The sequence below is a fragment of the Haematobia irritans genome, chromosome 2 (assembly GCF_050003625.1).
Source record: "Haematobia irritans isolate KBUSLIRL chromosome 2, ASM5000362v1, whole genome shotgun sequence".
NCBI lineage: Eukaryota > Metazoa > Arthropoda > Insecta > Diptera > Muscidae > Haematobia > Haematobia irritans.
This window is the reverse complement of record NC_134398.1, coordinates 28,978,969-29,005,638: the sequence shown is the minus strand read 5'-3', so window position 1 is coordinate 29,005,638 and position 26,670 is coordinate 28,978,969. Positions and strand designations below refer to the sequence as shown.

At 26.2% G+C, this 26,670-nt stretch overlaps 1 protein-coding gene across 4 annotated transcripts in view; it reads left to right on the top strand.

Annotated features, from left to right (window-relative positions):
* The window catches only part of LOC142223840 (non-lysosomal glucosylceramidase), a 61,269-nt gene extending 34,902 nt beyond the window's left edge, over nt 1-26,367 (top strand). For 3 of the 4 annotated variants that reach the window (XM_075293679.1, XM_075293678.1, XM_075293680.1), the window contains 9 exons: nt 4,304-4,579; nt 17,147-17,712; nt 17,774-18,029; nt 18,105-18,227; nt 20,751-20,865; nt 20,954-21,323; nt 21,409-21,616; nt 22,928-23,174; nt 25,362-26,367. In XM_075293679.1, the coding sequence (XP_075149794.1) occupies nt 4,304-4,579; nt 17,147-17,712; nt 17,774-18,029; nt 18,105-18,227; nt 20,751-20,865; nt 20,954-21,323; nt 21,409-21,616; nt 22,928-23,174; nt 25,362-25,763 (2,563 nt within the window). In that variant the 3' untranslated portion in view covers nt 25,764-26,367. The remainder of the gene's footprint in view (nt 1-4,303; nt 4,580-17,146; nt 17,713-17,773; nt 18,030-18,104; nt 18,228-20,750; nt 20,866-20,953; nt 21,324-21,408; nt 21,617-22,927; nt 23,175-25,361) is intronic. The other variant, XM_075293682.1, reaches the window with a different exon arrangement.
* The last annotated feature ends 303 nt before the right edge of the window (nt 26,368-26,670 follow it).

The window sequence follows — 26,670 nt, the reverse complement described above, 5'->3', positions numbered from 1 at the left end:
TTATTTCTGTAAACAATTTTGTCAAAATTTTATTTCTATAGAAAGAAAAAAACACAATAAAAATAAAAAAATTAAGATATTTCTGTAAAAGTATGTGAAGTACCTCTTAGTTGGAGAGGAATATGTTGCAAAATCTACCAAAGCATCAGGAATTCTACCAATCTACGAAACAGTAAAAAATCTACCATTTTTGGTAGAATTATACCAACTGTGGCAACCGTGTTCTCTGTGCACCTTTAAACCCTTTTTTAAGAATGTTTCCAATTAGCTTTCATGTAAACCATTTTTCTGAAATGATTTCGAAAAATCCACTTAAAAACCCTAAAATTTCCTCAAGTCCATAACTCAAAAATTTCGTTCCTTTCACCGAAAAATCATCCCCATTTTTTTAGAAATCTCCAATACTGCACTGAAAAAAGCATGCCCGGTTCCAAAGATTTCGTCTTTACTTTAACAATTTTGGTATTGATTACGAGCCAAAGAAGCGGAGAAGGATACTGTTAAGACACAATTCTCTTTTAAATTTGGGTTTTGTGTACTTGATTTTAGGAAGCAAATTTTAACTATTCGTTTTTTCAGTTTTTTTTTCTTCATATGCCATCAAAGTCCTTTAAAAACGAGTTAACGACAACTTTATTTTCCAAATTCAGACTCGACTTTCGGTAAAAATTATGCTATGTTTTAATTAAAAAACATCTTTAAAAGAAAGTTTTGAAAAACATGTCCTATTTTTGAACAATTTTTTGCTTTGTAGTCAAGATGCAAAAAAGCAACAAATTTAAAGACAATTTCATTAATTTTAAAGAATTTTTCTGAATTATTAAAGTCAAGTTGACCTTACCCCAAAAAATTTTTCTTTCATATCATTTAATTATAAGGACAATACGACTTCATTGAAAAGTTTATTGACTTTTGAACAAGGAAAAAACTTTATATTAGAGAAATGCGTCTTCTATGCTAAGCAAAATTTGCATTCGTATTTTAAGGACATGAAATCTTTGGCCTCACGACAATATTTTTTCAGTGTGGCAACACTGCTAAGAAATGCGGGTTTCCCTTAATTACATTAACTTCTACACTTCTTAATTGATTAAATGAAGATCAACCAATGTCACAATATCACAGCAAAACTCTTATTACCACACGCAAAAAAAAACTAAAACGTTTGGACAACGTGTATAGCAAACGTAAACTTTTTTGCTCCTATTTTTTTATCTCGCCGAAAAGTTAAAATGTTTATCACCAAAAAAAATTATTTAATTGTTGTCTTAAATAAATAACAGTTTGCATAAGTATTTTTATCAACGCTGGCTGAACTCGTTAAATTGAAATTCTTTGGGGTTTAATTATTTCTCATATTAATTCTATATCCTGTTGGTAAATACACACACGCCCCCACGTACATATATAAAAAACACAAACAAATTGTTTAATCCCCAACTTATTATTGGTGGTGGTCATGACTTTGAAGCACCATTGACCTTTGATGAATAAGCACCAGAGAACCATGATAAAGAAGGAAAAACCTCATTCTGCTGGCGGCATCACCCACAACGCTAATAGTCTTGAGGCAGGAAACTATCGACAAAACGTCGGTTTTATTTGCCAATACTACAACACAAAGAAAACAGCATTTAAACATAAAATGCCTTTTGAACATTTTCTTTTTTGCCTGAAATCTACTACCACAGCACAAAATTAAAATTTCACGACTTTCATGGCATATGATGACATCACTCCAAGTGCCACCAATAATAATGGCCCTGACTATGATGATGATGATTGCTGTTGCTGTGAAAGAAACTAAATACCAACATGGATACCAAATGCCAATGTGGCAGGCACTTGTTTAGATTTTTCTCCTACATTTTGATTTGTATTCGTCAATTTCTATAAGAGAATGGCGAAATAATGATAATAAAAAAACAAATTAACAATAATTACAAGAATTCAAAATAATTCACGAAGTTAAATCAAGATCAAAGAAAAATAAATTAAATTAATTTTTTTCAATTTAATTTAATTTCACATCATATCATATCATATCATATCATATCATATCATATCATATCATATCATATCATATCATATCATATCATATCATATCATATCATATCATATCATATCATATCATATCATATCATATCATATCATATCATATCATATCATATCATATCATATCATATCATATCATATCATATCATATCATATCATATCATATCATATCATATCATATCATATCATATCATATCATATCATATCATCATATCATCATATCATCATATCATATCATATCATATCATATCATATCATATCATATCATATCATATCATATCATATCATATCATATCATATCATATCATATCATATCATATCATATCATATCATATCATATCATATCATATCATATCATATCATATCATATCATATCATATCATATCATATCATATCATATCATATCATATCATATCATATCATATCATATCATATCATATCATATCATATCATATCATATCATATCATATCATATCATATCATATCATATCATATCATATCATATCATATCATATCATATCATATCATATCATATCATATCATATCATATCATATCATATCATATCATATCATATCATATCATATCATATCATATCATATCATATCATATCATATCATATCATATCATATCATATCATATCATATCATATATGATATATCATATATCATATATCATATATCATATATCATATATCATATATAATATATCATATATCATATATCATATATCATATATCATATATCATATATCATATATCATATATCATATATCATATATCATATATCATATATCATATATCATATATCATATCATATCATATCATATCATATCATATCATATCATATCATATCATATCATATCATATCATATCATATCATATCATATCATATCATATCATATCAGTTAATTTAATTTAATTTAGTTTAATTTAGTTTAATTTAATTTATGTGATTTAATTTAATTTAATTTAATTTAATTTAATTTATTTTTTAATTTAATTTTTTCAATTTAATTTCATATCACATCATATCATCATATCATAATATATATCATATCATATCATATCATATCATATCATATCATATCATATCATATCATATCATATCATATCATATCATATCATATCATATCATATCATATCATATCATATCATATCATATCATATCATATCATATCATATCATATCATATCATATCATATCATATCATATCATATCATATCATATCATATCATATCATATCATATCATATCATATCATATCATATCATATCATATCATATCATATCATATCATATCATATCATATCATATCATATCATATCATATCATATCATATCATATCATATCATATCATATCATATCATATCATATCATATCATATCATATCATATCATATCATATCATATCATATCATATCATATCATATCATATCATATCATATCATATCATATCATATCATATCATATCATATCATATCATATCATATCATATCATATCATATCATATCATATCATATCATATATCATATCATTTAATTTAATTTAATTTAATTTAATTTAATTTAATTTAATTTAATTTAATTTAATTTATGTCATTTAATTTAATTTAATTTAATTTAATTTAATTTAATTTAATTTAATTTAATTTAATTTAATTTAATTTAATTTAATTTAATTTAATTTAATTTAATTTAATTTAATTTAATTTAATTTAATTTAATTTAATTTAATTTAATTTAATTTAATTTAATTTAATTTAATTTAATTTAATTTAATTTAATTTAATTTAATTTAATTTAATTAAATTTAATTTAATTTAATTTAATTTAATTTAGTTTAATTTAATTTAATTTAATGTAATTTAACTTAATTTAATTTAATTTAATTTAATTTAATTTAATTCAATTTAATTTAATTTAATTTAATTTAATTTAATTTAATTTAATTTAATTTAATTTAATTTAAATTTAATCTAAATTTAATTTAAATTTAATTTAATTTCTCATTGGTGCAATTGATTGCCCATTTGATTGACTCAACTGTTTATACCACCCCCGCACTTACAAGTCACCTAATTATCTTCAACTTTAGTATATTTCGCTCTATCCATTAATTCCTATCCTACTCTGTCCCTTCAAAGCCCCGCAGCCAAGATTCCATTATTCTATCGTATATATATGAATAATAATGATATTCATGACCCTTCTACTACTACAACTTTTGTGTGTGTATTTTTTTACCATTTTCAGATATGCCGCCTACTATTGGAAAGTGTCACGTGAGGGTCGTCGCTGCTACATGGACTACTATTACACGGAACATGGTAAACAAATGTATGGTGTTCCTTTGGGTGGCATAGGTGGTGGCACCATAGGTCGTGGTTATGCTGGAGAATTTTGTCGTTTCCAGATGCGCCCTGGAATGTATGAATACAATACGGTTCAGGCCGATCAATTTATTGTTACCATAAAGGATGCTAAAGGTGAAACCATATTTCAGAGTTTATTATCGAAAAGGAATGGAAGGTAAGTGACAAAGAATGATAAAAGAATTTCCGAAGTAATTGATTGTCTCAAATCAATCATGGCTTTTTGTCGATGAATATCTGTTGCATGTTCAAAGCTAGTATGCAAATATTGTAAATCATTGCTTTCTAGTGCTTTTTCTCGTATTTTGTTTTTGTTTTTCTGCAGATCATATTTCACACTATAACCTCCCATCTCCATTTTCATGATAATATTTATAGTGATTTTAAATATAATTTTTTTTTCAAAAAAAAAAAAAAAACTTTTTTTTCACTTTTTTGTATTACGGAACTCTTCCTCCTTTTGTAGTCCCTTGGTTCAATGTCAGAGCTACACACAAAAATATATGTTTTTTGTTCAATCACGAAATTAATTTATCCAATTATTTTTTTAATTGAAACGTCTTCAATCACAGAAATGATAGTATCAATAATAACAAGTATATACGGCCGTTAGGTCGGCCAGGCCGAATCTTATGTACCCTCCACCATGGATTGCGTAGAAACTTCTACTACAGACTGTCATCCACAATCGAATTACTTGGGTTGCGGTAACACTTGCCAATGGCAAGGTATCTTAAAACTTCTTAACGCCGTCTTGTAAATTGTAAGTTAGTCCATACGGGGATATTTTAAACAAATCAAAAGGCCGATTAAATACGTCTATAATTTAGTTTGACAAAATTTTCTCTAGTAATAAAATTTGGACAAAATTTTCTGTAGAAATAAAATTTTGAAAAAATGTTCTATAGTAATACAATTTTGACAAAATCTTCTATACACACAAAAAAAATTTTTTCTGCTTCAATCACGAAATTAATTGATCCAATTAATTTTTAATTGAAATGTCTTCAATCACGGAAATGATAGTATCAATTAAAAAATTAATTGTAGGCCAATTAAAAAGTTAATTGATCCAATCAAAAAATTAATTGATACTATTATTTTTGTGATTGATTTTTGTTTCAATTAAAAAAATTGTTGAATCAATTAAATTTTTAATTGAATATTTTTTAAAACTCAATCAAAACTTTAATTGGAAAAATTTTCGTGAAATTTTTTTTGTGTGTAGTAATAAAATGTTGAAAAAATTTTCTATAGAAATAAAATTTTGACAAAATTTTCTATAGAAATAAAATTTTGACAAATTCTTCTATAGTAATAAATTTTTGACAAATTTTTCTATAGTAATAAAATTTTGACAAAATCTTCTATAGAAATAAAATTTTGACAAAATTTTCTATAGAAATAAAATTTTGACAAAATTTTCTAAAGAAATAAAATTTTGACAAAATTTTCTATAGAAATAAAATTTTGACAAAATTTTCTATAGAAATAAAGTTTTGACAACAGTTTCTATAGTAATAAAATTTTGATAAAATTTTCTATAGAAATAAAATTTTGGTAGATTATTTTTAGCGATATGAACCAATTTTTGTGTGATTGGCAATCGGCTATATATAACTATAGACCGATATGGACCAATTTGTGCATGGCTGTTTGCGGCCATATACTAGCGCAATGTTCCAAATTTCAACCGAATGGGATGAATTTTGCTCCTCCAAGAGGTTCCGGAGGTCAAATCTGGGGAACGATTTATATGAGGCCTATATATAATTATGAACCGACATGGACCAATTTTTGCATGGTTGTTAGAGACCATATACTAACACCACGTACCAAATTTCAAAAGGATCGGATGAATTTTGCTCCTCTAAGAGGTTCCGGAGCCCAGCAAAAAAGCGTCGCCAAAAAAGTAATGAAAATGTTCTTTTTGGGTCCGGAAGTGGTGCAAAACTTACGCAGAAGCGATGAATTTAACATGGGATTATCATAGGACGGAAGTTCTCCATTTCAACAGCCTTTGCACTGAATTTGCATCACTTCTTTAGGTGTGATCCGAATTCAATGGTTTGGATGTAAATTAAAAAATTCTGTGATATGGACCAATTTTTGCATGGTTGTTAGAGACCATATACTAACACCACGTACCAAATTTCAAAAGGATCGGATGAATTTTGCTCCTCTAAGAGGTTCCGGACGGAAGTTCTCCATTTCAACAGCCTTTGCACTGAATTTGCATCACTTCTTTAGGTGTGATCCGAATTCAATGGTTTGGATGTAAATTAAAAAATTCTGTGATATGGACCAATTTTTGCATGGTTGTTAGAGACCATATACTAACACCACGTACCAAATTTCAAAAGGATCGGATGAATTTTGCTCCTCTAAGAGGTTCCGGATGAATTTTGCTCCTCTAAGAGGCCCAGCAAAAAAGCGTCGCCAAAAAAGTAATGAAAATGTTCTTTTTGGGTCCGGAAGTGGTGCAAAATTGACGCAGAAGCGATGAATTTAACATGGGCTTGTCATAGGACGGAAGTTCTCCATTTCAACAGCCTTTGCACTGAATTTGCATCACTTCTTTAGGTGTGATCCGAATTCAATGGTTTGGATGTAAATTAAAAAAATCTGTGATATATTGTCAAAATAATAATATTAAAATTTTTTTTTAATTTTTAATCGATTCTAAAGCTTGTGAGAAACGTTTGACCTCAAATATTTTCAAAAATTCAGCATTTTTTCAGATTGGATTTAGCATTTTTTTCGACAAAATTTAAATGAATTGTACCATTTTATGAATTCTTACTCTATTTTTAACCTCTTTGAAACAAAAAAAAGTTAAAATTATCCATTAAAAGTATGAAAAAACCAAGTTATAAAAAATTTAATTAAAAGAACTTCCCGGGTACACGGATGAAAAAGACTGTTTTTCATATGTTTGGCTATAAACATTATATGTTTGGAACACAAATTTTTAAACACAATATTTTTGAGTGCAAGCATATAATGTTCATAAACTAGCATAACATGTTTGGGACATATATGTTAATATGTTAGAACATATTATGTTTGGGACATAAAATGTTTGTAAATATAATATGCTTGGATGCAAACATATATTAATTTAGAAATAGCCTATAAACATATATGTGTTTAGTAGCTTGGAGCGCTATTTAACAGAGAGCGATATTGAATTAAGTTGGTGGTTGTTGCTTGTTATTACAAAATTAACATTTTATTTTTCCTTGGGCAATTGATCTGCTACTTCTTTGATCCTTACAAACTGTGTGGTCCGCTGTTCGAATCCCCGTCCGGCAAAAGGTAAAATTAAAATAAAAAAAATCATAAAATTGAATAATTTCTTCTACAATGTTTGTATCACAGAAAAAAGTGCTAAGAACAAAAAAATCTCGTGGAAGTGAGAAAGATGTGGGGGAATATACAATTAGGCAGAAACAAAATTTTGAGCACTCAGGTCGAAAACCTATGTTGTTAGCACCTATATTACCTGTTTATTTTCATAATTCATTATGATTGTAAATATATATATAAATAAATAAAATTTTGAGCACAATATTTTTTGGGAGAATTTTTTTTAAGCATATAATATTTTTGGGTGCAAAATGCTTCCAAACATATTATATGTTCACATAATAACATATTGTTTTTTGGAAGACAACATTATTGAATTTGGATGCAAAAATACAAAATGTTTGGAACTTAGACTACCCAAACATATATTGTTTAGACTAATATGCTTTCAAACATATTATATATTGGAAGAGATCAAACATATAAATGTTTGGGCAATACCCAAAAATGTATATGCTTGAAGCAAAATATGTTTGGGAGTATATGTTACAGAAGCGATTTTTTGTGAGCGTGTAGTTAAAATAAAGAACATCATTGGGAGAGCATCTTCTGGAAGTGCTGTTAAAGTTATGCCTTTGGAAGAACTTCCAGATTTTTTTGCTGGGAGGTTAAATCTGGGGATCGGTTTATATGGGGGCTATATATAATTATGAATCGATATGGACCAATTTTTGCATGGTTGTTAGATACGATATACTAACACCATATACCAAATTTCAACCGAATTGGATGAATTTTGCTCTGGAGGTCAAATCTGGGGATCGGTTTATATGGGGGCTATATATAATTATGGACTGATATGGACCAATTTTTGCATGGTTGTTAGAGACCATACACTAACACCACGTACCAAATTTCAACCGGATCGAATGAATTTTGCTCCTCCAAGGGGCTCCGCAAGCCAAATCTAGGGGTCGGTTTATATGGGGGCTATACGTAAAAGTGGTCCGATATGGCCCATTTGCAATACCGTCCGACCTACATCAAAAACAACTACCTATGCCAAGTTTAAAGTCGATAGCTTGTTTCCTTCGGAAGTTAGCGTGATTTCAACAGACGGACGTACGGACGGACATGCTTACATCGACTCAGAATTTTACCACGACCCAGAATATATATACTTTATGGGGTCTTAGAACAATATTTCGATGTGTTACAAACGGAATGACAAAGTTAATATACCCCCATCCTATGGTGGAGAGTATAAAAATTAATTGAAAGCCAATTAAAAAATTATTAAAAATTTAATTGATACTATTAATTTTTGTGATTGACTTTTGGTTTAATTAAAAAATTTGTTGAATCAATTATATTTCTAATTGTATATTTTTTAAAACTCAATTTAGACTTTAATTGGAAAAATTTTTGTGAATTTTTTTTCTGTGTACATATGCTACATGCCCACTTTAGTTCGTTGTCGTGGGTCGTAAATTGGCGAAAATCCCTATAGAAATTTTTAATAAAATTACTTAGGCCCACCCCCCTTTGAAAATTTATTAAGCTACGGTTATGGAAATCAAATTGTAGCTTTCTTCTCAATCTGAGCTTTCCAATTAATCAAAATTTGGAAGAAAACAAAAATGTATCCTAAGTGCGTTCAAAGACGGGCAAAAAATTTGATTTGAACTCTAATTTCTCCTCCCACAGATGAGCTAGGCCCATAAGCTTTTCACTGGGGCATGCTCCTCGGTTTTGGTTTTGAAACATGTTTGAGGTGATCATATTCCCTTTTTGCTGGTACTGGATCTTTTTTAATGAAGTCTTTCCTATTTTGATTAGCTGAACACAAGCCGCACTTTTAAAGAAACTTACTGCGCGGGTTAGTTTTATTGCATATTGGTTGGTTCATGTCTCTGCTAAGTGCTCTCTTACAAGTTCGAATTTATCTTCACGCATATCATTATGTAAAGCCCATACAATTTTTTTTTTGCAGTGTATCTCGCTTTCATTTTTAATTCCTTATCGGGGTTTTGTTTACATTTCGTGACTAGTACGTTATTTATTTCTTCTTAAACCGATTTTTTTGTTGTTCATATTTACATTACATTTCTGGGTTTCTATACTCATCATTTTTAGTTGTTTGCTTTCCTGAATATATTTGCGGGTATGATGTAATTTATCACCTATTTTTCTGATATCAATTTCATTATCTCTCCGCAAAGGAGAATATATCAATGTATCCGTCCAGAAAATTTAAATCTCCTAGTCTTTGTAATTTATTATCCTTGGTGATACCTTATTCGTATAATATCCAACGAATGAATTATTATTACACTCAACTATGACATGTGTAATTTACGAAAGGTTCGGTAAAATGTATGAGTTTATTGCGTAGAGTAAATTTTGATTATGATTTTTTTAAATGCTACGATGATGTAAAAAATAATTTGGAAAGCAGCCAAAAAAGCATCCTCCGTATTTAAATGTTCAAATTAAAAAATATTAACCAGTCCTTAGTTTTTATACCCTCCATCATAGGATGGGGGTATATTAACTTTGTCATTCCGTTTGTAACACATCGAAATATTGCTTTAAGACCCCATAAAGTATATATATTCTGGGTCGTGGTGAAATTCTGAGTCGATCTAAGCATGTCCGTCCGTCCGTCCGTCTGTTGAAATCACGCTAACTTCCGAACGAAACAAGCTATATCCATATCGGTCCACTTTTACGTATAGCCCCCATATAAAGGGACCCTCAGATTTGGCTTGTGGAGCCTCTAACAGAAGCATATTTCATCCGATCCTGCTGAAATTTGGTATATGGTGTTGGTATATGGTCTCTAACAACCATGCAAAAATTGGTCCACATCGGTCTATAATTATATATAGCCCCCATATAAACCGATCCCCAGATTTGGCTTGCGGAGCCTAAAAGAGAAGCAAATTTCATCCGATCCGGCTGAAATTTGGTACATGGTGTTGGTATATGGTCTCTAACAACCATGCAAAAATTGGTCCACATCGGTCCATAATTATATATAGCCCCCATATAAACCGATCCCCAGATTTGGCTTGCGGAGCCTCAAAGAGAAGAAAATTTCATCCGATCCGGCTAAAATTTGGTACATGATGTTGGTATATGGTCTCTAACAACCATGCAAAAATTGGTCCACATCGGTCCATAATTATATATAGACCCCATATAAACCGATCTCCAGATTTGGCTTGCGAAGCCTCAAAGAGGAGCAAATTGCATCCGATCCGGCTGAAATTTGGTACATGGTATTGGTATATGGTCTCTAATAACCGTGCAAAAATTGGTCCACATCGGTCCATAATTATATATGGCGCCCATATAAACCGATCTCCAGATTTGGCTTGCGAAGCCTCAAAGAGAAGCAAATTGCATCCGATCCGGCTGAAATTTGGTACATGGTATTGGTATATGGTCTCTAGCAACCGTGCAAAAATTGGTCCACATCGGTCCATAATTATATATAGCGCACATATAAACCGATCCCCAGATTTGTGTTGCGGAGCCTCTAAGAGAAGCAAATTTCATCCGATCCGGCTGAAATTTGGTACATGGTATTGTTATATGGTCTCTAGCAACCGTGCAAAAATTGGTCCTCTTGGAGGAGCAAAATTCATCCGATCCGGTTCAAATTAGGAACGTGGTGTTAGTATATGGTCGCTAACAACCATACCAAAATTGGTCCAATCACACAAAAATTGGTCCATATCGGTTCATAATCATGGTTGCCCTAGAGCCAAAAATAATCTACCGAAATTTTATTTCTATAGAAAATTTTGTCAAAATTTTATTTCTAGAGAAAATTTTGTTAAAATTTTATTTCTGTAGACATTTTTGTCAAAATTTTCTTTCTTTAGAAGATGGTGTTAGGAGGTTTTAAGATACCTTGCCATCGGCAAGCGTTACCGCAACTTAAGTAATTCGATTGTGGATGGCAGTGTTTAGAAGAAGTTTCTACGCAATCCATGATGGAGGGTACATAAGCTTCGGCCTGGCCGAACTTACGGCCGTATATACTTGTTTTAATTATAATATACGTCTTTCTGAATTAGCCCTCATAAAAACTAATGTAATTTATGAAAAAAAAACTAATTACGTATGCCAGAACCTCCTAAACATTGCATGTTCATAAAAAATATAAACCGGAATCCTACGTGTGTGTGTTGTCAACCATCAACAAAAATCTCCTAACATAATAATAAATCACAGTGAAAAATTAACATACATTTACTATTTTTAAGGTGATGTGAAAAATGTCAACCACTTGTCCAAACATGAAGAGGTTGTGTACTACAATTCAGCTGATCACTTCTGATTGGTGAAAAATACATTTAAATGTCAAATGCATGGAAATATGGTTTTCTATAGTAACAAGATTTTGACACAATTTCTATAGAAATAAAATGTTGACAAAATTTTCTATAGAAATAAAATTTTGACAAAATTTTCTATGGAAATAAAATTTTGACAAAATTTTCTATAGTGATAAAATTTTCTATAGAAATAAAATTTTGACAAAATTTTCTATATAAATAAAATGTTGACAACATTTTCTTTAGAAAAATTTTGACAAAATTTTCTATAGAAATAAAATTTTGACAAAATTTTCTATAGAAATACAATTTTGACAAAATTTTCTATAGAAATAAAGATTTTAAGAAAATTTTGACAAAACGTTCAATAGAAATACAATTTTGTCAAAAGATTATATAGAAATAAAATTTTGACCCAATTTCCTATAGAAATAAAATTTTGAGAAAAATTTCAAAACTGTCCCAGACAAAATTTTCTATGGAAATAAAATTTTGACAATATTCTCTATGGAAATAAAAATTTGACAAAATTTTCTATAGAAATAAAAATTTGGAGAAAATTTTCTGTGGAAATAAAATGTAAAGAAAATTTTCTATAGAAACAAAATTTTGACAAAATTTGCTTTAAACATAAAATTTGGACAAAATTTTCTATGGAAATAAAATTTTGGCAAAAAATTTCTATAGAAATAAAATTTTGATAAAATGTCCTATAGAAATAAAATTTTGACAACATTTTCTATAGAAATAAAATTTTGACAAAATTTTCTATAGAAATAAAAATTTTAAGAAAATTTTGACAAAACTTTCTATAGAAATACAATTTTTTCAAAAGATTATATAGAAATAAAATATTGACCGAATTTCCTATAGAAATACAATTTTGAGAAAAATTTCTAAAATTTTGACAAAATTTTATATAGAAATACAATTTTGACAAAGTTTTCTATAGAAATACAATTTTGACAAAATTTTCTATAGAAATAAAATTTTCACCAAATTTTCTATGGAAATAAAATTTTGACAATATTCTCAATGGAAATAAAAATTTCACAAATTTTTCTATAGAAATAAAAATTTGGAGAAAATTTTCTGTGGAAATAAAATTAAAAGAAAATTTTCTATAGAAATAAAATTTTGACAAAATTTGCTATAAACATAAAATTTGGACAAAATTTTCTATAGAAATAAAATTTAGACATGATTTTCTATAGAAATAAAATTTTGACAAAATTTTCTATAGAAATAAAATTTTGACAAATTTTTCTATAGAAATAAAATTTTGACAAAATTTTCTATAGAATAAAATTTTGACAAAATTTTCTATGGAAATAAAATTTTCTATAGTAATAAAATTTTCACAAAATTTTTTATAGAAAAAAATTTTGACAAAATTTTCTATAGAAATAAAATTTTCACAAAATTTTCTATAGAAATAAAATTTTCACAAAATTTTCTATAGAAATAAAATTTTCACAAAATTTTCAATAGAAATACAATTTTGACAAAAATTTCTATAGAAATAAAATTTTGATAAAATTTTCTATGGAAATAAAGTTTTGACAAAATTTTTTATATAAATAAAATTTTGACAAAATTTTCTATAGAAATAAAATTTTGTCAAAATTTTCTATAGAAATAAAATTTAGAGAAATTTTCTATAGAAATAATATTTTTACAAAATTTTCTACAGAAATGAAATTTTGACAAAATTTTCTATAGAAATAAAAATTTTAAGAAAATTTTGACAAATTTTCTATATAAATACAGTTTTGTCAAAAGATTATATAGAAATAAAATTTTGACCGAATTTCCTATAGAAATAAAATGTTGAGAAAAATTTCTAAAATATTGACAAAATTTTATATAGAAACGTAATTTTCAGAAAATTTTCTATAGAAATAAAATGTTCACCAAATTTTCTATGGAAATAAAATTTTGACAATATTCTCTATGGAAATAAAAATTTGACAAAATTTTCTATAGAAATAATAATTTGGAGAAAATTTTCTATGGAAATAAAATTTAAAGAAAATTTTCTATAGAAATAAAATGTTGACAAAATTTTCTATAGAAATAAAATTTTGACCAAATTTTCTATAGAAATAAAATTTTTTTCAAAGTAAATCAGTTAAAAATCGGTTACGGTTTCTAGAAACCCAAAAAGTCTTATCATGAGATTGGTCTATAAGGGGGCTACCTACATCAGACTCTGGATTTACAAGAACCATTTTTGTTCTGTTGGTACGTCGGCTTGTATCCAGATTGAAGAACTCTGCGACTAAGATGAGATGTGTCCAGAGTGATCTGATAGTGAGGCGTCTAGGTTTTGCTGGGCATACGAATAGGAGACGCGTGTCATATAGCACCTGATTTCACATAACCGACAGCTACGCTGAGGCGGCTGTACTTGCCTACAACATTTCGGAGTTCTAAGGGCAATATACTGACAGACCTGTGTGTTATATTCCACTGGGTATCACTTGTCTGAAGTGTCCACACTGGCGCTGCATTATTTACCACTGAGCGGTTCATTGCCTTAAAGGTAATGAGAAATAAAATTTTGATCGAATTTTCGATAGAAATAAAATGTTGACAATATTCTTTAGAAAGTTTTGACAAAATTTTCTATAGAAATAAAATTTTGTCAACAATTTTCTATAGAAATAACATTTTGACAAAAATTTCTATAAAAATTAAGTTTTGACTACATTTTTTAAAGAAATAAAATTTTGACAAATTAAATTTTGACAAATTAAATTTTGACAAAATTTTCTATAGAACTAAAATGTTGACAAAATTTTCTATAGAAATAAAATTTTGACTAAATTTTTTAAAGAAATAAAATTTTAACAAAATTTTCTATAGAACTAAAATTTTGACAAAATTTTCTATTGAACTAAAATTTTGACAAAATTTTCTATAGAACTAAAATTTTGACAAAATTTTCTATAGAAACAAAAATTTTGACAAAATTTTCTATAGAAATAAAATTTCGACAAAATTTTCTATGGAAATAAAATTTTGACAAAATATTCTATGGAAATAAAATTTCGACAACATTTTCTATGGAAATAAAATTTCGACAACATTTTCTATGGAAATAAAATTTTGACGTAATATTCTATGGAAATAAAATTTTGCCAAAATTTTCAATAGAAATAAAATTTCGACAAAATTTTCTATAGAAATAAAATTGTGTCAAAAATTTTCTATAGAAATAAAATTTTATCAAAATATTCTATAGAAATAAAATTATGACATAATTTTCAATGGAAAGAAAATTATGAAAAAATTTCGCATAGAAATAAATTTTTTTCTATAGAAAATGTTGTCTAAATTTTATTTCTATAGAAAATTTTGTCCAAATTTTATTTCCATAGAATATTTTGTCAAAATTTTATTTCCATAGAAAATTTTGTCGAAATTTTATTTCTATAGAAAATTTTGTCAAAATTTTACTTCCATAGAATATTTTGCCAAAATTTTATTTCCGTAAAAAATTTTGTCGAATTTTTATTTCTATAGAAAATTTTGTCAAAATTTTACTTCCATAGAATATTTTGTCAAAATTTTATTTCCGTAGAAAATTTTGTCAAAATATTCTATTGAAATTAAATTTTTCTATAGAAATAAAATTTTGATAAAATTTTCTATAGAAATTAAATTTCGACAAAATATTCTTCGGGAATAAAATTTTGACAAAATTTTCTATAGAAATACAAAATTTTCTATGCAAATAAAATTTTGACAAAATATTCTATGGAAATAAAATTTTGACAAAATTTTCTATAGACATAAAATTTTGACAAAATTTTCTGCAGAAAAAAAAATTATTTCTATGCGAAATTTTTTCATAATTTTATTTCCATTGAAAATGTTGGCATAATTTTATTTCTATAGAATATTTTGATAAAATTTTATTTCTATAGAAAATTTTTGACACAATTTTATTTCTATAGAAAATTTTGTCGAAATTTTATTTCTATTGAAAATTTTGTCAAAATTGTATTTCCATAGAATATTTTTCATTTTATTTCTATAGAAACTTTTGTCAAAATTTTATTTCCATATAATATTTTGTCAAAATTTTATTTCCATAGAATATTTTGTCAAAATTTTATTTCCATAGAAAATTTTGTCGAAATTTTATTTCTATAGAAAATTTTGTCAAAATTTAATTTCTATAGAAAATTTTGTCAAAATTTAATTTCTATAGAAAATTTTGACAAAATTTTATTTCTATAGAAAATTTTGTCAAAATTTTAGTTCTATAGAAAATTTTGGTAAAATTTTTATTCTATAGAAAATTTTGTCAAAATTTTATTTCTATAGAAAATTTTATTTCAATAGAATATTTTGACAAAATTTTCTATCATAATAAAATTTTGACAAAATTTTCTATACAAATAAAATTTTGTCAAAGTTTTCTATAGAAATAAAATGTTGTCAAAGTTTCCTATAGAAATAAAATTTTGACCGAATTTTCTATAGAAATAAAATTTTGACCGAATTTTCTATAGAAATAAAAATTTTGACAAAATTTTCTATAGGAATAAGACATAACATTTTGACAGACTTTTCTTTAGAAATAAATTATATATTTTTGTATATTTGACATTACAATACATCCGGTATTTGTTAACAATCAGTTGTGGCCATTTGATTATAATACACCATCTTTAAAAATTTCATGTATGTCCCACTCAATGTTTAAAAGAATCGCATATATATGGCTAAATGGTTAATGTTATGGCTAGAAACTAATACATAACCGACTTCATAAAAACTATCTTGACACTATATTTATTTTATTTTTCTTTTAAATTCTCTGTTTTTTTAATCTCCACCAATATTGACGAATATTTGCACAACACATTAAAATTCAATGCAAATTTTTAAACACACAAAATTATTACGTCAATTATTTGGCCTCATGGGATGGAAATTATACAAATTATGCGGAAACACTGGCTTTTTTCTGATTGGTTTGTTTTGGTTTTTCAAATGCAAAACACTTTGTTATTCTCATTCACATGATGTTTCTCTCACACTATAACCTATAGTTCTCAAACTGTACTAAGAGATCGATGTAATTTAAACCATTGCAGTAATAATCGAGCCAAACAACCTTTGGGTAGTTGGCAATCCAATTTGGACGAGGAAAAATGTTATTACACAGGTTTGTATCCACGCTCCTGGACAGAATATGATCTTTCGGAATATGGTGTGCGTTTGGTTTGTCGTCAGATATCGCCTGTTATACCTCATGACTATAAGGAATCCTGTCTACCATGTGCGGTATTTGTTTGGTCTGTGGAGAATGTGTGCGATGAGGAACGTACTGTTTCCATAGCGTTTACCTTTAAGAATGGCACTGGTAACAAAAAGCAAGATGCGGAAGGATCTGCCTCTTCTACCCTCTTTTCTGAAGGTAATGCTAAGGGTGTTAGTATTAATCAGATGATCGTTGATATGCCCTGTTCTTACAATTTGGCCTGTCGGGTTTTACCCGAGATAAATATAACACGCTGCTTGAAATTCGATCCCAATGCAAGTGGGGATCAGTTGTGGCAACAACTCAAGGACCAAGGCCAACTAAATGATGGTGCAGCCGATGAAATTCTGAAAAGTAAGTATTCTACTAGTCGATAATATTTTGCCATTGCTTTTAATAAATCGCCTTATTTTAGCCAACGATTTGGGTGTGGCAATTTGTGCCCGTGTCTCTTTGAAACCTAAAACTCAACATGATTTGGAATTTGCTTTGGCTTGGGATATGCCTACCATACATTTCCCCAAAAAGCTTAAAACTCACAAGCGTTACTATACCAAATATTTTAGTGCTAAAGGCGATTCGGGACCAAAAATCTGTGAATATGCTTTGAAAAATTATGGCAATTGGGAGAAGCTTATTGATAATTGGCAAAGGCCCATTCTTAATGATGAGTAAGCTGAACAACAATTTGCGTGGGAATCACAAATACTTACTTTTTAATTTTTGTTTGTTTTGTTATTTTATAGCGGCCTACCAGGATGGTATAAATGCGCTATCTTCAATCAACTCTATTTTATTTCGGATGGCGGTACGCTGTGGCTGCTATGTGACTCATCCTTGGGTCAGGAGTTGGAGTACAATGATCCCAGGTAAGAAAATAAAAGACTATTAGTATATATAAAATCCGCGACGGAATACCGTGGCGAATAGCGGCATGTCGCCAAATTAAAATCTTTTCTAATTCCTAGGCGGAAAATGGGATAGTGTTCACAGTTGCCACTCGAGCCCAAAATAATCTACCAAAATTTAAAGAAAACTTTAGCAAACAAAAAAATATTGTCAAAATGTTATTTCTATAGAAAATTTTGTCAAAACTTTATTTCTATATAAAATTTGTCAAAGTTTTATTTTTATAGAAAATTTTGTCAAAATTTTATATCTATAGACAATTTTGTCAATATTTTATTTCTATAGAAAATTTTTTCAAAATTTTATTTTTATAGAAAATTTTGTCAAAATTTTATTTCTATAGAAAATTTTGTCAAAATTTTATTTCTATAGAAAATTTTGTCAAAATTTTATTTCTATAGAAAATTTTGTCAAAATTTTATTTCTATAGAAAATTTTGTCAAAATTTTATTTCTATAGAAAATTTTGTCAAAATTTTATTTCTATAGAAAATTTTGTCAAAATTTTATTTCTATAGAAAATTTTGTCAAAATTTTATTTCTATAGAAAATTTTGTCAAAATTTTATTTCTATAGAAAATTTTGTCAAAATTTTATTTCTATAGAAAATTTTGTCAAAATTTTATTTCTATAGAAAATTTTGTCAAAATTTTATTTCTATAGAAAATTTTGTCAAAATTTTATTTCTATAGAAAATTTTGTCAAAATTTTATTTTATAGAAAATTTTGTCAAAATTTTATTTCTATAGAAAATTTTGTCAAAATTTTACTTCTATAGAAAATGTTGTCAAAATTTTATTTCTATAGAACATTTTGTCAAAATTTTATTTCTATAGAAAATTTTGTCAAAATTTTACTTCTATAGAAAATGTTGTCAAAATTTTATTTCTATAGAACATTTTGTCAAAATTTTATTTCTATAGAAAATTTTGGCAAAATTTTGTTAAAATTTTATTTCTATAGAAAATTTTGTCTAAATTTTATTTCTGTAGAAAATTTTGTCAAACTTTTATTTCTATAGACAATTTTGGCAAACTTTTATTTCTTAGAAAATTTTGGCAAAATTTTATTTCTATAGAATATTGTGTCAAAAATTAATTTCTTTAGAATATTTTGTCAAACTTTTAGTTCTATAGAAAATTTTGTCAAAATTTTATTTCTTTTTTAGCCTATTTGCTTGAAATTTGTGTCGGAGTTTGTACAGAAAATTTTGTCAATATTTTACTTGTTTAGAAATTTTGGCAAAATTTTATTTCTATAGAAAATTTTGTCAAAATTTTATTTCTATAGAAAATTTTTGTCAAACTTTTATTTGTATAGAAAATTTTGGCAAAATTTTATTTCTATAGAATATTGTGTCAAAAATTTATTTCTTTAGAATATTGTGTCAAACTTTTAGTTCTATAGAAAATTTTGTCAAAATTTTATTTCTTTTTTAGCCGATTTGCTTGAAATTTGTGTCGGAGTTAGTGTAGAAAATTTTGTCAATATTTTACTATTTTAGAAATTTTGGCAAAATTTTATTTCTATAGAAAATTTTGTCAAAATAGTATTTGCTATAGAAAATGTTGTCAAAATTTTATTTCTATAGAAAAATTTGTCAAAATATTATTTCTATAGAAAAATTTGTCAAAATATTATTTCTTTACGAAAATTTGTCACAATATTATTTCTATAGAAAATTTTGTCAAAATTTTATTTCTACAAAAAATTTTGTCTAAATTTTATTTCTATACAAATTTTTCTCTAAATTTTATTTCTATAGAAAATTTTGAAAATTTTTCTCTAAATTTTATTTCTATAGAAACTTTTGTCAACAATTTATTTCTATAGAAAATTTTGTCAACATTTTATTTGTACAAAAAATCTTGTCTAAATTTTCTATAGAAAATTTAATTTTTTCTAATTTTTTTTTTCTATAGAATATTTTGTCTAAATTTTATTTCTATAGAAAATTTTCTCTAAATTTTATTTCTATAGCAAATTTTGTCAAAGTTTTATTTCCATATAAAATTTTATCAAAATTTTATTTCCATAGAAAATGTTGTCAAAATTTTATTTCTATAGAAAATTTTTCCAAAATTTTATTTCTACAAAAAAATTTGTCAAAATTTTATTTCTATAGAAAATTTTGTTAAAATTATATTTCTATAGAAAATTTTGTTAAAATTTTATTTCTATAGAGTATTTTAGATAGGTCAAGCGCCACGAAAGCCGTTCTGTGACACTGCTTGGGCTGATTGAGTCCTCCACTGAATGATGATTAAGTCCTCTACACCTCCACAAGGCTGGGGTGGAGTAGTACCTTAAGTGTCTTAGCTATTGGCGAGAAAAGGGAAATCGCTCTGTGTGACACACCCTTGCTCCTCAAAGTCTGGACTTTGAGTATGCAGGGCATTTTAGTAATTTCTTTGGGCACATTCATCGAATGAAATCGTTTTTATTTGAATTAATATATATTTTTTAATATATTTATTTTTTTAGAATTGCTTATGGACGTTTTGGTTATTTGGAGGGACATGAATATCGCATGTATAACACCTATGATGTACATTTTTATGCTTCGCCAGCCATAGCACATTTGTGGCCTAACTTACAGGTAGGATTGCATTAACAAAATTCTCATTCCTAATACCCACTAACCTCTAACTTATTTCTTTTCATATTCTAACCCCACCCAAATATAGGTGAGCTTGCAATATGACTTCAAGGATGCCATTGCAGCAGATCTTACGGATACTCGTAAAATGTTATACGATGGCAAGATAATGCCGCGTAAAGTTAAAAATTGTGTACCCCATGATTTGGGTGATCCCGATGAGGAGCCTTTTACACTCATCAATTGTTATAACATCCATGATGTCAACGAATGGAAAGATCTAAATACGAAATTTGTTTTACAAGTCTATCGTGACTATTATGTGCTGAATGAATTGGCCCAGGCGCAAGCAGATAATGCCAGTAAATTTAGTTCCATTGAATTCATCGATAAGGATAGTTTGTATGAAATGTATACACAGGATAATAAACGCAAGAATTCGGTGGAGGATAAAAAAGGTAGGTGAAGAATTAAAAAAAAATGTGATTTCAAATTTATGGATGAATTTTATTTTCCATTTTTTTTCTTTTCAATTTTTTCCAGAGAATCGCAAATCAGCTTCTATGTATATAAATGAGACCAATGGCCGTGTTTATCTCATGGATGCTATGGCCTATTTAAAAGCCATGTATCCCTCTTGTAAGGCCATAATGGAGAGAACCATTGAATATGATCGAGATAATGATGGTTTGATTGAAAATACTAAAATGCCAGATCAGACCTATGATTCATGGGTGATGGAGGGACCAAGGTAAGCGCAACAAATAGTTGTAAGGCTCAGAATACAATATAACGATGGCCAAGGCGTTGCCAAAATTTTCTATAGAAATAAAATTTTGACAAAATTTTCTATATAAATAATTTTTTTTTACAAATTTTCTATAGAAATACAATTTTTTAAAAAATTTTCTATGTAAAATAAAATTTTGACAAAATTTTCTATAGATAAAATTTTCACAAAATTTTCTATAGAAATAAAATTTTCACAAAATTTTCTATAGAAATAAAATTTTCACAAAATTTTCTATAGAAATAAAATTTTCACAAAATTTTCTATAGAAATAAAATTTTTTAAAAAAATTTTTTAGAAATTAAATTTTGCCAAAATTTTCTATAGAAATAAAATTTTGACAAAATTTTTTATAGAAATAAAATTTTGACAAAATTTTCTATAGAAATAAAATTTTGACAAAATTTTCTATAGAAATAAAATTTTGACAAAATTTTCTATAGAAATAACATTTTGACAAAATCTTCTATAGAAATAAAAATTTGACAAAATTTTCTATAGAAATAAAATTTTGACAATATTTTCTATAGAAATAACATTTTGACAAAGTTTTCTATAGAAATAAAATGTTAACAAAATTTTCTATAGAAATAGAATTTTGTGAAAATTTTCTAAAGAAATAAAATTTTGTGAAAATTTTTTATAGAAATAAAATTTTGACAAAATTTTCTATAAAAATAAAAATTTGACAAAATTTTCTATAAAAATAAAATTTTGACAAAATTTTCTATGTAAAATAAAATTTTGACAAAATTTTCTATGTAAAATAAAATTTTGACAAAATTTTCTATAGAAATAAGATTTTGACAAAATTTTCTATAGAAATAACATTTTGACAAAATTTTCTATAGAAATAAAATGTTGACAAAATTTTCTATAGAAATAAAATTTTGACAAAATTTTCTATAGAAATAAAATTTTAACAAAATTTTCTATAGAACTAAAATTTTAACAAAATTTTCTATAGAAATAGAATTTTGTGAAAATTTTTGCAAAAATTTTCTATATATATAAAATTTTGACAATATTTTCTATAGAAATAAAATTTTTACAAATTTTTCTATAGAAATAAAATTTTGTGAACATTTTCTATAGAAATAAAATTTTGTGAAAGTTTTCTATATAAGAAATAAAAACAATATGCCACTTTTTTAAATTAGTGTGCAAATGAGACATCAACGGTAATGCACTCTCAAATGTTTAAGCTTGTCTCGATTTTTTTGAAAATTCCCCCGTTTTTTCGAATAATTTTTTACTGTTTTTCATTTTTAGCGCCTATTGTTCTGGCCTTTGGTTAGCTGCTTTGCAAAGCATGTCAGTGATGGCTACACTGTTGGATCAACCCAACGATTGCATACGTTATCAGGATATATTGGAGAAAGGAAAGCGATCGCTTGAGGAAAAATTATGGAATGGTAGCTATTATCGCTTCGACACTTGTAATAGTCATAAGGACACCATTATGGCTGATCAATTGTGTGGTCATTGGTATTTGAAAACTTGTGGTTTCGATTATGAGGTTAGTACACATCAAACACCAAAAAATGTGCTTAAATTTGCACTGATTGAACTCGACTGTAGATTGTATACCCACATCGTATGTGAAACGTAATTTCGGTATTCTTTAGATTTCAATTACGGATTTGATAATATCAATAACCCACACTATTAAAAAAAATAATTCAATTCAATAAATTTTTGTAATTGAATTTTCTCTTGATTAAAAATTTAATTGAATCAATGAATCTTTTGAGTTTTTTTTCTAAATCAACTCAAATTTTAATTGAAAAACTAACTATTGGATATAGTTGCTTTTGGAAATTCTTAAAATTCGAATTCGAACGTTCCAAAACTTTTTAGTAAATTTTTAATATTGAAATGGCTCAATTATTTCACCCATAGTAATTGATTTTTTTATTGCTTGCAGTCTCGAACTTTTAAACCTCGGCCTGTAATCAAAATAATTTTTTGACTTGTGAACTGTTTATTTTACAATACTTTAAAATCTTCTTTTTTCCAAATATTAGTAATTTTCAAAATTTCAAATTTTCAATTCTTAAGGAAGAACATTTCGTCACCATTTTATTTCTATAGAAAATTCGGTCAACATTTTTTTTCTATAGAAAATTTTGTCAAAATTTTTATTTCTATAGAAAATTTTGTCAAAATTTTCTTTCTATAGAAAATTTTGTCGACAATTTATTTCTATAGGAAATTTTGTCAACATTTTATTGCTATAAAAATTTTTCACAAAATTTTATTTCCATAGCAAAATTTTGTCAAACTTTTATTTCTACAGAAAATTTTGTCAAAATTTTCTTTCTATAGGAAATTTTTTCAAAATTTTATTTCTATAGAAAATTTTGTCAAAATTTTATATCTAGAGAAAATTCGGTCACAATTTTATTTCTATAGAAAATTCGGTCAAAATTTTATTTCTATAGAAAAATTTATCAAAATTTTATTTCCATACAAAATTTTTTCAAAATTTTATTTCTTACAAAATTTTGTCAAAATTTTATTTCTATAGAAAATTTTGTCAATATTTTATTTCTATAAAAAATTTTGTCAACATTTTATTTCTATAGAAAATTCGCTCAAAATTTTATTTCTATAGAAAATTTTGTCAAAATTTTATTTCTATAGAAAATTTTGTCAAAATTTTCTTTCTAGAGGAATTTTTTTTAAAATTTTCTTTCTAGAGGAAATTTTTTCAAAATTTTATTTCTATAGAAAATTTTGTCAAATTTGATTTCTTACAAACTTTTGTCAAAATTTTATTTCTATAGAAAATTTTTTCAAAATTTTATTTCTATAGAAAATTTTGTCAAAATTTGATTTCTTACAAACTTTTGTCAAAATTTTATTTCTATAGAAAATTATGTCAAAATGTTATTTCTGTAGGAAATTTTGTCAACATGTTATTTCTATAGGAAATTTTGTCAAAATGTTATTTCTATAAAAAATTTTGTCAAAATGTTATTTCTATTGAAAATTTTGTCACAATTGTCAAAATTTTATATCTATAAAAAATTTTGTCAAAATTTTATTTCTACAGAAAATTTTGTCAAAATTCCATTTCTATAGAAAATTTTGTCAAAATTTTATTTCTAGAGGAAATTTTTTCAAAATTTTATTTCTATAGAAAATTTTTTTTCAATATTTTATTTCTATAGAAAATTTTGTCAAAATTTTATTTCTATAGAAAATTCGGTCAAAATTTTATTTCTATAGAAAACTTTTTTAACCTTTGATTTTTTACCAACTTTTGTCAAAATGTGATTTCTTACAAAATTTTGTCAAAATTTTATTTCTATAGAAAATTTTGTCAAAATTTCATTTCTATAGAAAATTTTGTCAAAATTTTATTTCTATAGAAAATTTTGTCAAAATTTTATTTCTATAGAAAATTTTGTCAAAATTTTATTTCTATAGAAAATGTTGTCAAAATTTTATTTCTATAAAAAATTTTGTCAAAATTTTATTTCTATAGAAAATTTTGTCAAAATTTTATTTCTGTAGAAAATTTTGTCAAAATTTTATTTCTATATTATATATTTTCTCAAAATGTCGATTTTTTTGAAATTTTGAAAAAAATCTATTGTTTAATTTTTATGGAAAAATCTATATTTGAATTTTTAATATTTCTCTGTTACAATTTGAAATTCCTATCGATGATTTTATTTTCACCCCTTTTTTATTCCAGATATATCCCAAGGAAAATGTTCGCTCGGCTTTGAAACAAATTTTCAACAACAATGTGATGGGCTTTCATAATGGCGAAATAGGGGCAGCAAATGGATTCATAGCAAATGCAGATCCTGAAAAACCAGGACACGTTGATACCAGCAGTATACAAGCCGAAGAAGTATGGCCTGGAGTTACATTTGCATTGGCTGCCACAATGATCCAAGAGGGAATGTTTGAGGAAGGTTTCAAAACGGCTGGTGGTCTCTATGAGACAATTTCCCAAAAGTGTGGCATGAATTTTGAAACACCCGAAGCATTTTATGGCGAGAAACGTTATCGTTCCATAGGCTATATGAGACCATTAAGTATTTGGTCTATGCAGGTGGCTTGGGAAAGACGCAAAGCCTTGAGGGATTAAATTTTCCAAAGGTGCTACATAGGGTAAAGTCTACACGTAAACAGCTTTTTATAAGAAACGTTAAGGTGCATTAAGACACACAAAAAGTACAATTTTGTTTAGTAATTATTTACAGAAAATCTAGATATCCAAAGATTAAAAAAAAATCCTCACTCATTGTAAGCCTGTGTGTGTATGTTAAAGAGCTTTGTTAGGTGCATTATCAATTTTACAAATAAAAAGAAAATGGAAATGGAAATAAGCACAATTTTAGATTAAGTTTTTTTTTCTTTGTCGATGTCTTTTAAAACAATGTGCATTAATTATAGTTTTCTCCATGAGTGCTTTACTTTAGTCATATATGATGCTTAATTTAAAACAAAACTTATTTATATTTACTGTGTATTATTAATTTAAGATTAAATAAATCCTAAATAGGAGAGTCTCTTGTTTTTTGTTTTAAATCCCTCTATAGACTGAATTCTTTATATATTCACAAATGTTTATTTTTTATACATACTGTATATTTTTAAATTTAGTAATGTAATTTTTTATGTGTTTTTTATAGTATTGTGTTCCTTTTTATATAATAAAATGAGTCGTCTAATGAATGTCTCAAATATAAGTGTCTTGGTTTGTAACAATTAAAAGAAAAGAATTCAACCAAATGTTATACATAAATGTATGTACTTATTTCCACTAATCTATATATAAACCCCCATATATATTGGAAACCATATATAATATCTAAATGAAAGGAAATAATATAAAATAAAATCTATATTTATGACACATCTTATTAAAATGTTTTTTTTTTTATTTTTCTCGCGATCTAAAATCAAAAAAAAAAATTTGCTAACATTTTGACAAAATTTTCTATAGAAATAAAATTTTGACAAAATTTTCTATAGAAATAAAATTTTGACAA